We start from the raw sequence: 15398 nt of genomic DNA, 5'->3' as shown, positions 1-15398 counted from the left end.
ATTTTAGTCGACTAAATCTACAGTTGATTTAGTCAAGTAAAGTATACAAATACCTCAAAATTGTACTTAAGTATAGGTCTACAGTACACTTTCCATGTTGCAGGGTTTCAGTCACCCCGTCAGAACCAGCGTATCTGGAGCTGCTATGATCAACTACCTGGTGTTGGACACAGATGGACTGTCCTGGGAACTCAAGCCCACGTACATGTACGTCTCTGAAGTAAAAGTATCAATACTGCAATGACGATTGATTGTACTTAACTGTACTTACAGTGGCAATAACAATCTAAATATTTTCCATATCCATCCACATTTTCTGCAGAGTTGTGTAACTTTATAAAATACTACAGAAGAATGTGTCATACAGTATATGCTCAGAAGCTCCTAAGAGACTTCTGTGCCAACAACAGAAGCTACTTGTCATAAATGATATCAGTAAAGGTGTTTGCACACTGGTGCGTTTTTTTCGGCCGAATATTGGAGCGAATTTCGGAGCACGTAAAAAGAAAACCTCACTTTGTCAATCATGTTTGCACACTGCCACCGAATATTTCCTCTGAAGTTTATTCGGACCGCGGCGTCAATTGAATCCGTTATCCGCAGCTGTCTAGTGGGGTGACAGCTAGTCGCCTATAGCCTGCTACTTTCGGATCCGCAAAACGCAGCGGAGAAAAACGCACCAGTGTCCAACCACTCTTTACTGTGAACTGGTATTGAATGCATCACTGAATTGATTGATAACAGGATCGATATGGAATTCAACCAGTTGCGGTTCCTGGGCAGACACATCAACTTCCCCAGTGGCTACGGACCCAGCGAGGACCACTCCTGTTGGTTCACTAAGGGAGTCATCTGCACTGGGGGTGAGGCTCTCATACTATAGTATACACAACAGCACATACTGTACTGTATGCACTCTCACACTATAGCACTCAGCACATTCTGTACTGTACAAATGTACTCTCACACAGCCGGGGCACCTGATGGAGGGGAAAGGAACTGGTTTGAATAACGTGTTCCTTCCACGCGCTACGTCTGGCCCGGGAAACTCCCCCCTGTCAGGTGAAAAGAAGCAGCTTGGACTCCTCATGCATTGAAGGAAGCATGAGGTCCGTCCGCTGCCCTCCCCAGGTTGGCAGAGGAAGTGTTGCGCCCAGGATTACATTAGATAATTGACACTGGGTGAAAAATAAATGGGTTGCAAAATCGTGGGATAAAAATGTAAGAGAAAAAAAGAATGTACTCACACACTAGCACACAGCACATACTGTACTGAACAAATGGACTTCATTGATTGTTTGAAAATAATAAAGAAATCGCCATAAAATTGTTCGAATGCTCACCTAAAACATGAACCTTGGTTGAAAAAAACCCCGAAGTTGTCCTTTAAGTTGAGTAGCCCTGGCCTACGGGGACGATATACTGTACTCTAGTCTACACACATAAACAGTTCAGCACACACACACACACACACACACACACACACACACACACACACACACACACACACACTAGTCTGCAGAGGGCCCACCCGCACTGTTTGGACATGATCGCTCGTGCCAACACATACACATTACACATCTTTAACACGTTATATATCTGAACCAAAATGTTTTCACTGGATTCTAAATAGCGACGCTCGACTCGATCCACTGTACAGCTATACGTGACATTTAACTACAGTGGAGATGTTTTTCAATATTAACCCATTAGAATGACCCATGAGGCCGATTCTACAAAATGTGTCTTCTAAAATAGTTTTGTACTTTTTGTATACTTATGTTGATATTAATGGTGCTCAAATTGTATTTTTGGCACCGGCTGCCACGCTATGAGCTTGTAGATCTGTTATTTATTAAGTACAACATAATGCTTAAAACACCAAAAGGGGTTCCCGTCCTGAAGTTGTTCCGATGGTTCTTATTAAAACACTTACAGGTCTGTATATATTTGATGATTCGTGTGTTGTGACAGACACAGAGACCTGAAATCTCTCTACCTGTATGACACTCACATACAGTGTGCGCGCGCACACACACACACACACACACACACACACACACACACACACACACACACACACACACACACACACACACACACACACACACACACACACACACACACACACACACACACACACACACACACACACACACAGTGTATGAGTCTCTCAAAACATTATACAGTAACTGAACCTTTCCTCTACATCAAACGTGTCCACGGTGTTGTCCCCTGCAGGTGTAGACATGTACTCGGCCGCTGGGATGATATTTGGGCCGCTGCTGTTTGCTGTGTTAACTGTAACTCTGATCTACGGCATCAGGTATACAGTCCACTCCCAGTATCCATACACCCACTGTCCCTGGACCCTGCACTTTGACAACCATTATGGTTGGGATCCTTTAGGGATTTTAACCATCCCTATGAGGGTTTCCCAAATGGACCCTACAGGTCTGTAACTCTGAGAATGTATACATGGAAGCAAACTGGTTCCATTTGTACACTCTCGGAGTTATGGTACGATCCTTGATAAATGATAAAGTTTGAGAACCACTAAGACTATAACTATGACAAAAACATTTCATCGACTACCTTTTTTCACAGACGAAAACTAAATGGCAACAAATAAAAACTAGACTAAAGTGTTAGGAAGGGACTAGTGGACAAGAGATACAGTATACGTCATTTTACACTTGCTGTTGCATGCTGAAAAGAGCAGATCTACAAGCTCACAACTGCGATGTGTTGTGAGCTTGTAGATCGGCTATTTTCAGCAAGTGTAAAATCAGCCATTACGACGGCATCAAGGCCCGCCAAAATACAATTTAGCCGACAAAATCAACTGTAGACTTAGTCGACTAAAATCTTATGACATTTAGTCGACGAACTAGACGAACACTAAAACATTCCGGCCGGGTGACAGAAATGTGACTGAAACGAAATGAAAACTACTCAAGAGACTCTTGACTAAAATTAACTAAAATCTAAATTTGCTTTGGTGTTGTGTGCAGGAGAACTTTGAGGAAGATGAGGCATCGCAGCAAGATGATGCTGAGGCTGGCCGACGTCACCTTCATCCACCCAGCACTTTACAGGGTCAGTGCACTGTGTTCTGCTCCCAGTGCTTTACACCAGGGTCAGTGCACTGTTTCTGTTCCCAACGCTTTACACCAGGGTCAGTGCACTGTGTTCTGCTCCCAGTGCTTTACACCAGGGTCAGTGCACTGTGTTCTGTTCCCAATGCTTTACACCAGGGTCAGTGCACTGTGTTCTGTTCTCAATGCTTTACACCAGGGTCAGTGCACTGTGTTCTGCTCCCAGTGCTTTACACCAGGGTCAGTGCACTGTGTTCTGTTCCCAATGCTTTACACCAGGGTCAGTGCACTGTTTCTGTTCCCAATGCTTTACACCAGGGTCAGTGCACTGTGTTCTGTTCCCAACGCTTTACACCAGGGTCAGTGCACTGTGTTCTGTTCCCAACGCTTTACACCAGGGTCAGTGCACTGTGTTCTGTTCTCAATGCTTTACACCAGGGTCAGTGCACTGTGTTCTGTTCTCAATGCTTTACACCAGGGTCAGTGCACTGTGTTCTGCTCCCAGTGCTTTACACCAGGGTCAGTGCACTGTGTTCTGTTCCCAATGCTTTACACCAGGGTCAGTGCACTGTGTTCTGTTCCCAATACTTTACACCAGGGTCAGTGCACTGTGTTCTGTTCTCAATGCTTTACACCAGGGTCAGTGCACTGTGTTCTGTTCTCAATGCTTTACACCAGGGTCAGTGCACTGTGTTCTGTTCCCAATGCTTTACACCAGGGTCAGTGCACTGTGTTCTGTTCCCAGTGCTTTACACCAGGGTCAGTGCACTGTGTTCTGTTCTCAATGCTTTACACCAGGGTCAGTGCACTGTGTTCTACTCCCAATGCTTTACAGGGTCAGTGCACTGTGTTCTGTTCTCAATGCTTTACACCAGGGTCAGTGCACAGTGCACCAACTGACCGTCTTGCCGTTTGTACAGTCACTGTACGACGGTCGCATTACTAGCCAGTGGTGGAAAGCTAAATTCACCTCGCTCCTGCTGAAGCGTGTACGCAGTACGTGTACTCAAGTACTGCACTTAATTGCAATTCTGAGGTCTTTGTTTTCACTTTACTGAACTATTTCAGATTTGCAATACTTTTACTTCTACTCCACTACATCGCAGAGGCAAATATAGTACTTTTTACTACAATGCAATAATTCAAAAAACTTTAGTTACTTGTTACTTTGTAGATTACTAGAAGTTTGCGTGCCTGACAGTGCGTGGATTTAACCCGAATGTATTTATAAGTATAATTTCAAAACATACATTAATAGCCACTGTAATGTACAGGGCTGAAATGGCTAATGTATGTAAGTATATTATACTTAAGCTATTTGAAAATGGCTGTACAGGATTTTTGTACATTTTACACATTTGAAAACTTGTGAAATGGGACATTCTGCGTAATTTCAAATGGGTGAAATGTACTTTATATAGGGCTGAAGTGGCTAATGTATATGTTTTGTAATAATAATCTAAAATAAATCTACGTACGTAACTAACGTTTTCAAATAAATGTAGTAGACTCTACTACATTTTTTGTATACTTTTGCTCTACTAAGTAGAGCAAAAGTATACAACATTTGGATCCGAGATGTAGTGGAGTAGAAGTAAAAGTATTGGAACGTGGAAAGCAGAAATACCTCAAAATTGTACTGAAGTGCAGTACAGTACTTAAGCAAATGTACTCATAGTTACTTTTCCTCCTCTACCTGTCTGCGAAAGGTGAAAGGAGACGATAGCCGGGCCATCAGCGGCGTGTCAGAGCTCGAGCACAGCCTGTCTTCCCTCTCCATCGAGACGCCCCCCACGCACGAGAACTCCAATGTGGTCCTCTTCGAGGTGAGAGTGACGGCACACGGCCTCCAGGGTCACCCGCTTCGAATGTTATCAACCAATCATCACCAGTGACCTATCAAGACGATGCAACCGACCTGCATGTATACTGGGAGCCTATGATGGCTGCCATTAGGAAACACGGAAGTGAAACTGACTTGCGTGGCAAGTTAAGACTGATATGAGGTTAGGGGACTTACATGGCCGGTTAAGCCTGATATGAGGTTAGGGGACTTACGTGGCTGGTTAAGACTGATATGAGGTTAGGGGACTTACGTGGCTGGTTAAGACTGATATGAGGTTAGGGGACTTATGTGTCTGGTTAAGACTGATATGAGGTTAGGGGACTTACATGGCCGGTTAAGCCTGATATGAGGTTAGGGGACTTACGTGGCTGGTTAAGACTGATATGAGGTTAGGGGACTTACGTGGCCGGTTAAGCCTGATATGAGGTTAGGGGACTTACGTGGCTGGTTAAGACTGATATGAGGTTAGGGGACTTATGTGGCTGGTTAAGACCGATATGAGGTTAGGGGACTTACATGGCTGGTTAAGACTGATATGAGGTTAGGGGACTTACGTGGCCGGTTAAGCCTGATATGAGGTTAGGGGACTTACGTGGCCGGTTAAGCCTGATATGAGGTTAGATGACTTACGTGGCTGGTTAAGACTGATATGAGGTTAGGGGACTTACAGTAATACGCGTATAATACACGAATAATGCGCAAATACGCGTATAATACGCAAATAGCACTGGCCGTAGCACTCGCCCTAGTCTCGACGACCTTGCCGGTATAATGCAATGGCTAAATATGTAATTTAGATAGCATGTTAAGTGTACAGATGCCAGGTCATTGTTGATCTGGCATTCTATAGTGTTCATAGTTTCAATTTACAGATATTATACTGTTAGACGGATGATAAGTTCTTAGTTTACTTGATCCTAGATGACTATTTCTATGCATTTGATGTATTACCTTGTGTTGTTGGTTTTTTGAGGGCCCCTCGATATTCAGCTATAGTGTAGATTTTTGTCCTAACACAAACATTAAATGCCATTGACAATGCATGGAGAATTTACGTCATTATGTGTTTGAGCCAATCGGCTATTTTTGTCCTACACAAAGATTAAATTCCCATTGACAATGAATGGAGAATTTACGTCATATGTAGACGAGCAAATTGAACTATTTCGGTCCTACACTACTTAAATTCCCACTAACAATGAAGCAATAGATAATAGCGCCCCTCACCTCACACGGGTGTGATTTTGTTGCTTATTGTAAATCGCTCTGGATTAAGAGCATCTGCTAAATTGTAAATTAAATTGTTAAATGTTTCTTTTCCCTCCTGTATAGGGAGACTGGGCATGGCTGAAGAAATTTCCACCTGGATCCTTCGGTGGCATCAACCATAAGACCAGGGACGTATTTCAACTGGTCAGTTACTGTCCTCTTCAACCTACTTTCTGTCATGTCTGTCTGCATTTTGCCTCGCTACTATAACCGTATGATGGAAGCATTTGAAAATTGCGAGAGGCAACAGTCTGGCAACGCAAGTCTACTACAGTATAAGTCCAATCTGGGAATCTATCAGCAAAAAAAATAAGAAAACAAAAGGAAAAGGATGCAGTGCCAGAATCACAACCACCTTTATCCCTATAATGGCTAATTGGCCGATCTACAAGCTAACATGCAACGCATTGTGAGCGTGTAGAAACCAATCTTGTATGGGGGTCCCCGATCTGCATGGCAACCCATCAGTAAAAATATTTGTGTCAGCTTATAGTTTTTAACCACTTTTACCATTATTTTAAACTTTAGCTATTGAAAAATAGTGTGCAAATCTTTGAATATTCTTTCACAGTGAACATTTTAAACTCCAATTTTTGCTTCTGGAGGGCGCCTGGAACAAAATATTTTTAGATGGGGTATGCGGCCAAATACATACAATTCTGGGGTTCCTTGACATGAAAAGGTTTGATAACCACTGACATAAAAACAAACATACGTTTTTCAGAAAACTGTAAGAAGACATTTGTAAAATGTGGTCTCGGGTTAATTTAAATGTTGGGGGTCTCTTTGAAAATGTTTTGGAGAAGCACTGTCATAGAACTCTCTTCCTCTTCCTCCATGCAGCTGACAGACCTGCACCATGAGAACGTGACCCCCTTCTTCGCCTTCTACTACGAATCCGGCGTGTTCGCAACAGTGACAGAGTTTGGCTCCAGGGGCAGCCTGCAAGACATGGCCCTGAACCAGGACATCAAGCTGGACTGGATGTTCAAGTACTCACTGCTCATGGACCTCATCAAGGTGTGTGGATGCTTTGTATAGTATGTGGATGGACGTCCACGTTTGTGTTTTTATATCAACAGTCCATAAAAAATCACACCCGTGTGAACTGAGTGGTGTAAGGTCTTATATAGACTGATCAGCTGTGGTCTGACGTAATGTCTGACGTAATGAAATCACACCCGTGTGAACTGGGTGACCATAGCAACCATGCTAAATGTTTTGGTACGGACAGACACGTAAACTAACAAAGCCAGTTGTAGGAGTGGTTTACACCACTCAAAAACGTGCTGCGCCTGCGTGATGACGTAATGCGGCCTGAAGAATCTTGATTTCATTCACCTGTTTGATTCCCATTGCGGCGCGGTCCTCCAAACACCGCTGATTTTTATTACAGAACTACTCCGTTTTTAATCTCATTCAAGATGACATCCAGACAGTGTATTACTCATTTTAAACTTAATCAGCACCCTAAAATATGTATCCTGAAGACCTTAGAGCGAAATAAGCCACGTAGTAGCAAACATGCTTCGCAGGTCGACTGTCTCTTCCTTGTAAACAGACAGACTCCACGGGTCGGATGTAGCGGAGTTACGTCCCATAACCTGAAGGGATGCGACGCTCTTTTCCCCTCACTGTTTATGTTTCTTCCCAGTTTACCTCCTTTTGTGTTGATTTTCCTGTTTTTGAGTGGTGTAAACCACTCCTACAACTGGCTTTTGTGTGCAGAAAAAAATGAGCATGGTTGCTGCACAAAAAAAGCCAGTTGTGAAATCACATCCGGGTGTGATTTCATTACGTCAGATCAGAGCTGATCAGGCTATATAATACCTTACACCACTCAGTTCACACGGGTGTGATTTTTATTATATAAAATTGTATATTTGTACGTCTCTAAATGTTATGATGAATTGAACATGGTGGACCCTAGGGTAAACAAGTGTAACGCTTTATGGTGTCGTCCACAGTTAACAGTCTTTGTATTGAGTTGTGCTTGAAATGTACTGTAATTCTTCAAACTGTTAATAAAGTATTCAATCAATCAATCAATCAGAAGCATACAGCCTTCAATGGCTGAAGCGGAAGGCTTCAGCCATTGCACCCCGACTTTAAGTAACAAATGTACTTCTTCCAACCTTTATGTGTGTGTGTATGTGTGTGTGTGTGTGTGTGTGTATGTGTGTGTGTGTATGTGTGTGTGTGTGTGTGTGTGTGTGTGTGTGTGTGTGTGTGTGTGTGTGTGTGTGTGTGTGTGTGTGTGTGTGTGTGTGTGTGTGCGCGCGCCACCAGAGTGACTAAGATGTTTAAAAGTGTATTTCCCACACCAGGGCATGAAGTACCTCCACAAGGAGGGCCTGTTTCACGGCCGCCTGAAGTCTCGGAACTGCGTGGTGGACGGACGCTTCGTCCTGAAGGTCACAGACTATGGACACCACGCCATTCTGGACGCCCTTGGCTTCCCCTGCCCAGAGCCGGAGCCTGAAGGTGAGGGTCTAGTAGTCCAACAGAACGCAACGGAGGAGAAGTTCACATGTCATGTAATTGGCAAGACAGTGGATTTTCAGTAAATTGTCAGAACATTGTCAATGAGAAAGGAGGGCATTTGCAGAGGTGGTGTTGTGTAAATGCTATTCAGATTATTTTATACAAGGACAAGAAGTGTCAAAGTGACACTTGTTTTAAGTTGCAAACGAGAGGAATTAGCAAGGCTATGCAGTAAAAAGGACCTTGGGAAAACCTGGGGAAGTTTTTATCCTGCGATTTTTATGTAAGCCGTTTTTTTCACCCGGTGTCAATTATTGTCTAATGTAATCCGAGCGCTACACTCCCTCTACCAACCTGGGGAGAGCAACGGACTGACCTCATGCTTCCTTCCCTCAATGCATGAGGAGTCCAAGCCGCTTCTATTCACCTGACAGGGGGGATTATCCCCAGTTGGACGTAACGCGTGGAAGGAACACGTTATTCCAACCAGTTCCTTTCCTTTACCTGCACCCTATAGGTGTATATGAAATGAAATGAAATGAAATGAAATGAAATGAAATGATTACTATATTTACCCAGGGTATCTGGGCTAAGCTCAAGAACTTGTTTCCAGCCAGGCCCTGCTCATAGAACATTTCATCGTAGTGGTTCAATGCCTTGTTCAAGGGCACTTCAGCGGTGGTAATTTTAACGTGTCGGACCGCTGATTCGAACTGGCGACCTTCCGGTATCAAGACCGCTCCGCAATCCGTTCGGCCACCGCTGCCACGATACTCCACAAAGAAAGGCCCTTTTTCCAACCCCGCACCTAGTGTATGGGCACTGCCGCACTGATGAAATAAATCAGATTCTGAATATAATAATACGTATGTCTGTGTTGTGTGTGTGGTCCAGAATTGCTATGGACGGCTCCAGAGATCCTGAGGATGGGTCACCCCATGCACGTGACCCCCGCCGGGGACGTGTACAGCTTCTCCATCATCATGCAGGAGCTGGTGAGCCGAGGACGGCCCTACGTCATGCTGAAGCTGTCTGTTCCAGGCAGGTAGTACCAGTGGTAGAAAGGAACTGAGTGCATAAAAGATTTGAGGCACATTTTAACGTTTTTTCAAAAATAGCAGACCTACAAGTTCATGGCGCGCCACTCGGTGGCGCGCTATGAGCTTGTAGATCTGCTATTTTTCAATAGCTAGATTACAACATAATGTTTAAAACACCAAAAGGGGTTCCCGCCCAAAATGGGTTAAGTACTGTGCTTTTCTTTTTTCTTCGTCTCTCACAGAAATACATACAACCTCCCACAACCCTCTCCCCTCCCCACATACAAGCCTACTATACTTAAAGCTGCTATGAGCAATAATATGTACACATTTGAATGACCTTTTTATTTTTTTGGTATTCAGACAGCCAAACAAAGTTAGTCTCTGTGACACATCTAGAGGCCACAATCTGCATTCAAAGATTTTCCTAGAAGCTTTGTCATTGGTCGATTTGCCGATACTTCCTGATTGGTTAGTCATTTCGACCGGGTTTTGTTCGACCAATGACAAAGCTTATTTTCAGGCCAATAGGATATATATTTTTTTTTAAAGCGATAATTTTTGAGGGGCGCTAGAGCCTCCAATGCATGCCTGTTGAAGATTACATCATGTGGCAGAGTGTGATTTTGTGACAGTGTGACTTTGCCTCCGGGGAGGGGGTCTACGGAACAAAATATTTTGAGTTGGGAGGTCGACCAAATACAGCCAGCCAACAATCACAGGTGTAGACAGTCTTTGTGCATTAGGACCAAGCCCCCAGAGCGGATGTTGAAGCCGCCGAGCCTACTGGTCAAAGCTGGAACTGCAGGCGGGCACCAAATGTTGGTGTCCAAACAGAAAAAAATCACACCCGTGTGAACTGAGTGGTGTAAGGTCTTATATAGACTGATCAGCTGTGGTCTGACGTAATGTCTGACGTAATGAAATCACACCCGTGTGAACTGGGTGACCGTAGCAACCATGCTCATTTTTTTGGCACAGACAGACAGAAAGACACGTAAACTAACAAAGCCAGTCGTAGGAGTGGTTTACACCACTCAAAAATGCGGAAGTAGAGCGTTCTTCTGGGTCCTTCAAATGAGCAACCTCCATTATTATATATAAATAACCCAATGGTTAGGACGTGTACGTTGAGCTGTCCGCCATCCTCAGGCCAATCAGGGCGTCGGGCACGGCTGAGAGGCGGAGCATGTCCACCTCCAGGGGGTGGAGCCTGCCGGTGACGATCAGCGAGTGGAGCGGCGCGCCCAGGTCGCACGACGCCAGCTGCTTGAGCGTCGCCGTGACGACGCGCTGGTCATCGGCGCCTACCCGGGCCAGGCCCACGCACACTGTGTCCTCGGTCAGAGCCGGCTCCTCCCCCTCTCCTCCAGGCTCCTCTCCCTTCCCCCTCATGGGCTCTTTCCCCTTCTTCCCAACCCTCCTGCTCGCAACGATCTCCAGCAGCTGCTGAGCGGCCTGGGCGACGCTCATGAACCTGGGCGGCTGGAACACCTTCCTCGCCGCCATCATGTCCTCTGCGGACTGCTCCTTGACCTGGATGTCCAGCAGGCAGAGCGTGTGCAGGCCCGCCGCGCGGTTCCTCGCAATCCGCCCGTAGAAGCTCTCGGGCCGCCAGCCGTCGGTCCAGAACGGCACGGACGCCGTCTCGCCGAAGGCGTACAGCTGCAGGCCGCAGCAGCCCACGGCCGTCAGGATGGACGCGTTGTGGAGCACGCGGTGTGGGACGCCGGCGCGCGCCGCCCTCAGCACCAGGTCGCCATGTGTGGTGGCGCCCAGCGGGTCCCCGGCCACCAGCAGGGCCACGTCTGCGGTGTCGGCGCCGCGCAGGATCTCGTCGGCATGCTGCTCCACCGTCTCCCGGTCGGCCGGGATGAGCGGGCGGCCGTGGAAGCGCTCCAGGGCCTCCAGGCCTCCGGGCAGCACCGACGTGTAGGACTCCAGGTAGACGCGGGAGCACCTCCGGATCACCTCCACGCCCTTGACCGTGATGTCCTTGACGTCCCCCAGGCCCAGGCCGATCAGGTACAGCATGATCGTTGCGCGACGACGGGCGCTAACACGGCTGACGACACTGCACAACGAATGCGGTAACGGACAAACGGGCCACGTATGTCGGGGCAACGGGTGAGTCTTAACCGGCCACGTATGTCAGATTTTTGGTACGTCGGACTAACGTATGCCCCTCACGAAGGCTAACGCTGTACAACAAATACAGTAACGAGCAAACAGAAACAAACCCTGATTATATTAAACAACATGCATCTTTTCTCTGATATAAGATGTCAGTTATCAGAAGTCTATCTGATCTCTATGAAGTCTATGATCATAGTCAGTCATCTATGACATCAGTACTATAAATTATATCCATATTTGGGCAAAAACGGAGACACAAATACTGCACAGTGTACATTAGTTTTCTGTGTATACAGACGGAGAGACAGACGGAAAGACCGACATCTAGCGTCTAGACATGATGGTCAGTCAGTCTATGATGTCATATTGATGACATCGGGGATCTCCATATATGGACATAAAGGAAGGGACACAGACACACAAGATACAAAGAGAGCCATAACACGGAGCCACGTGTAATAATTATTTTCATGTGCAATGCTTGTCATACAGGGCAATGACGTCATACTGATGATGATGATGATGATCTCCGTATGTGGGCATAAAGAGAGATGATGATTGTTCATAAGCTAAATGGCGGTGGCCCTTTCTAGCGTGTGATTTTGTTACCTCCTAATCTCTAATCTCCTAATATGTTGTCAACCGGTCACACATAATGTTTTCGCGGTTACGGATTGATGTCCACACTTTTGTCCTTTAAAGACACAGCCATGATTTCGTTAATCAGGTACACGGCCGGTGGTTTTGCCGGCATCTGCAGAGCCGGCGGGCGTCACCTGAAGGTTTTGTCCGCCGGCCTGAAGTCATTCGAAATACCTCCGGACTACAGCGACGTGGTTCTCCCCGAACGCCCCAAACTCAAGTTCCTGGACAAGGTGCCCAAGTTGAAGACGCCCAAAAAGGAGGGAAAGAGACTGCGCGACATCCAGGGTCCCGCCAAGGCGGCGAACGCCTTCACCACGGGACAGTACGCCATCGTGGCCATGGGAGGGGGCTTCATACACCATGGCCACACGGAGATGATACGTCTGACCATCAACCGCAGCATGGACCCGCGCACCACGTTCGCCCGCTGGCGCATCAACACCCCGTACAAGCCCATCACCCGCAAGGGCCTGGGTCAGCGCATGGGCGGCGGAAAGGGCGCCATCGACCACTACGTGACGCCCGTCCGCTACGGCCGTTTCATCGTGGAGGTGGGGGGGAGCGTGGAGTTCGGAGAGGTGGAGCTGACCCTGACGAAGGTGGCGAAGAAGCTGCCCTTCCCCGCCAAGGTGGTGAGCAGGGAGAGCTTGGCAGCCATGCACAGGGAGCAGGCCGAGAGGGAACTGGACAACCAGAACCCTTGGACCTTCAAGCGGATTGTTCGGGGCAACATGCTGGGCATCAGGAAGGTGCTCAGCCCCTGTGAGATCAACAACGATGGACGCTTCACGGGGAAATTCCACCTCCCTTGGCGGGTGTGACATATTAGGAATGTGGTGAAAGTTGATACAGTGGCAGAGTGTGCGCCATCTGCACAATATCTTATTAGGTTGACAGACAGACACTGTCTGGATGTCATCTTGAATAAGATGAACTAAGGAGTAGTTCTGTAATCAATGCTTGGAGGAACTTACAGAAATGTGAATCAAACAGGTGAATGAAATCAAGATTACATTTTTATAAAATGCGGGCCTCGTAATGTCATCACGCAGCAGTTTTTGTTCAAAGGAAGTCATTCAAATTGGCTTTTTATGGACTTGATATAAAAATACCCAAAATGTATCCCATTATTTTAGGTATGACCATTATGATGACCACGGATATGGTCTAAGAGTGTGAAAAACCTATTTTTCATTTCACTACGTCTTTAAGATAATAGTACATATATGTAGTACACACCGTAAAGTAACTAAGTACATTTACTAAGTACTGTACTTAAGTCAATTTTGTAGGTATTTTTAGTAGTAGAGTATTTCTAATTTTCTGTAGTTTTACTTACTTCCTACTATTTCAGAGCTAGTTACACTGGAGATTTTAATTTTGATTAGAAAACATACATTAACCATGTTACCAAGTGGGATCGTAGATCGGCTGTTTGTCAGTAATAAAACCATAAAAATGACATAATGGACATGAGGCAGACTTGCAGGTGAAAGATGAGTTTAATTAATTCCAGGCCTGGACAACATAAATGAAATAAGTGAAAAAAAAGAACTCAAATAACATAAGTCAACATAATTTAGCAGAGAGGTAGTGGAGTCAACCTCTCCCCATGGCAGCCCACTCTCTACTGAGCCATTTCCCCTTTATATAGACTCCTGACTCCACCCCTGGCTAAGCAGTCAGCAAATCACAACGCATTTAGTAACACACAAGACGCTCCCCCTAAAGCAATCAATCACAGCTCTTCAGGCAATCAAGGCAGCGTCCCAATTACAGCATCTGCATAGATAAACACAAGTATATTAGATTCACATGTCACAGCAGAGTGTGCACCTTCTGTGGGACTGAGAATCAACTTGTTACAAATACAATACAGAAACAATACAATGAATGTGTATTGTTGAACAACATTACTCTGACAGTGGCTGCTCTGTCACATTTCTTACCCCCTCTCCTTCTGGGTTGTGCATACCTGGTAAATGTGACAGATAGTCAGCTATGATGTTCCGACCCCCTGGACAGTACTCAATTGTAAAGCGGTATGGCTGAAGAGCCAGACACCAGCGCAATATTCTGGAGTTTTGACTCTGCATTGAGTGCATCCACTTCAGGGCTCGATGGTCTGTTTGAAGAGTGAACTCCCGTCCGAGCAGATAATACCTAAGAGAATCCACTGCCCACTTTATGGCGAGTCCCTCCTTCTCAATAGTAGAGTACTTCCTTTCTCTGTCAAACAGCTTTCTGCTCAGGAACAGAATGGGCCTCTCTTCTCCAGGCTCTCCTTGGGCTAGAACCGCACCTAAGCCAACATCAGAGGCATCCACTTGTACAAGAAACGTGTCATTGAAATCAGGACTCTTCAGAACAGGATCTTGACATAATAGTTCCTTTAACTTTCTAAAGGCCTCTTCACATTCGTCAGTCCACGGAAGGTGGGACGAAACAGTCTTCTTAGTGAGATTAGTTATCGGCGTAGCTATTGTGGCAAAATGAGGCACAAATCTTCTGTACCAGCCAATTAGACCAAGGAATGACCGTACTTGCCTCTTGGTTTGCGGTCTGGGTATCCCTCGAATGGTCTCCAACTTCTCCACCAGCGGCTTGATCTGGCCATGCCCAATGCGGTACCCCAGGTATGTTACCTCCTCCTGTGCCCATGAGCATTTATTTTGGTTGAGGGTTAACCCCGCCTTCTGAAGCCTCTGGAGGACCTGCTCAAGGTGCTGGAGATGCTCCTGCCATGACTCACTGAAAATGACACAATCGTCAAGATATGATGCTGAATATTGTCCACAATCAGCTAGAACATTGTCCATGAGCCTCTGAAATGTAGCAGGTGCCCCGTGAAGACCAAACGGCATCACTGTGTACTGATAC

The 15398-nt window shown here is 46.0% G+C and overlaps 3 protein-coding genes across 3 annotated transcripts in view; 2 read left to right on the top strand and 1 right to left on the bottom strand.

Annotated features, from left to right (window-relative positions):
- Positions 1–15398, top strand: part of LOC306914298 (retinal guanylyl cyclase 2-like) — a gene marked incomplete at its 5' end in the record, with an annotated part of 57445 nt that overhangs the window by 23418 nt on the left and 18629 nt on the right. The window contains 10 exons of the mRNA XM_079491295.1: positions 104–207; positions 745–863; positions 2242–2326; positions 3015–3099; positions 3974–4087; positions 4808–4924; positions 6277–6357; positions 7057–7233; positions 8541–8697; positions 9592–9738. Of these exons, the coding sequence (XP_079347421.1) occupies positions 104–207; positions 745–863; positions 2242–2326; positions 3015–3099; positions 3974–4087; positions 4808–4924; positions 6277–6357; positions 7057–7233; positions 8541–8697; positions 9592–9738 (1186 nt within the window). The remainder of the gene's footprint in view (positions 1–103; positions 208–744; positions 864–2241; positions 2327–3014; positions 3100–3973; positions 4088–4807; positions 4925–6276; positions 6358–7056; positions 7234–8540; positions 8698–9591; positions 9739–15398) is intronic.
- LOC306914653 (diphthine methyl ester synthase-like) lies at positions 10854–11771 on the bottom strand (the record flags this gene model as incomplete). Its single annotated transcript, XM_079491800.1, has 1 exon — positions 10854–11771. The coding sequence occupies one exon, from the start codon at positions 11769–11771 to the stop codon at positions 10854–10856; it is 918 nt and encodes a 305-aa protein (XP_079347926.1).
- On the top strand, positions 12584–13339 carry LOC306913753 (large ribosomal subunit protein uL16m-like; the record flags this gene model as incomplete). Its single annotated transcript, XM_079490566.1, has 1 exon — positions 12584–13339. The coding sequence occupies one exon, from the start codon at positions 12584–12586 to the stop codon at positions 13337–13339; it is 756 nt and encodes a 251-aa protein (XP_079346692.1).

This window comes from Electrona antarctica (genome assembly GCF_951216825.1).
Source record: "Electrona antarctica genome assembly, chromosome: 21".
Classification (NCBI taxonomy): domain Eukaryota; kingdom Metazoa; phylum Chordata; class Actinopteri; order Myctophiformes; family Myctophidae; genus Electrona; species Electrona antarctica.
The sequence above is the reverse complement of the archived record's forward strand: the minus strand, read 5'-3'. Positions and strand labels throughout refer to the sequence as shown.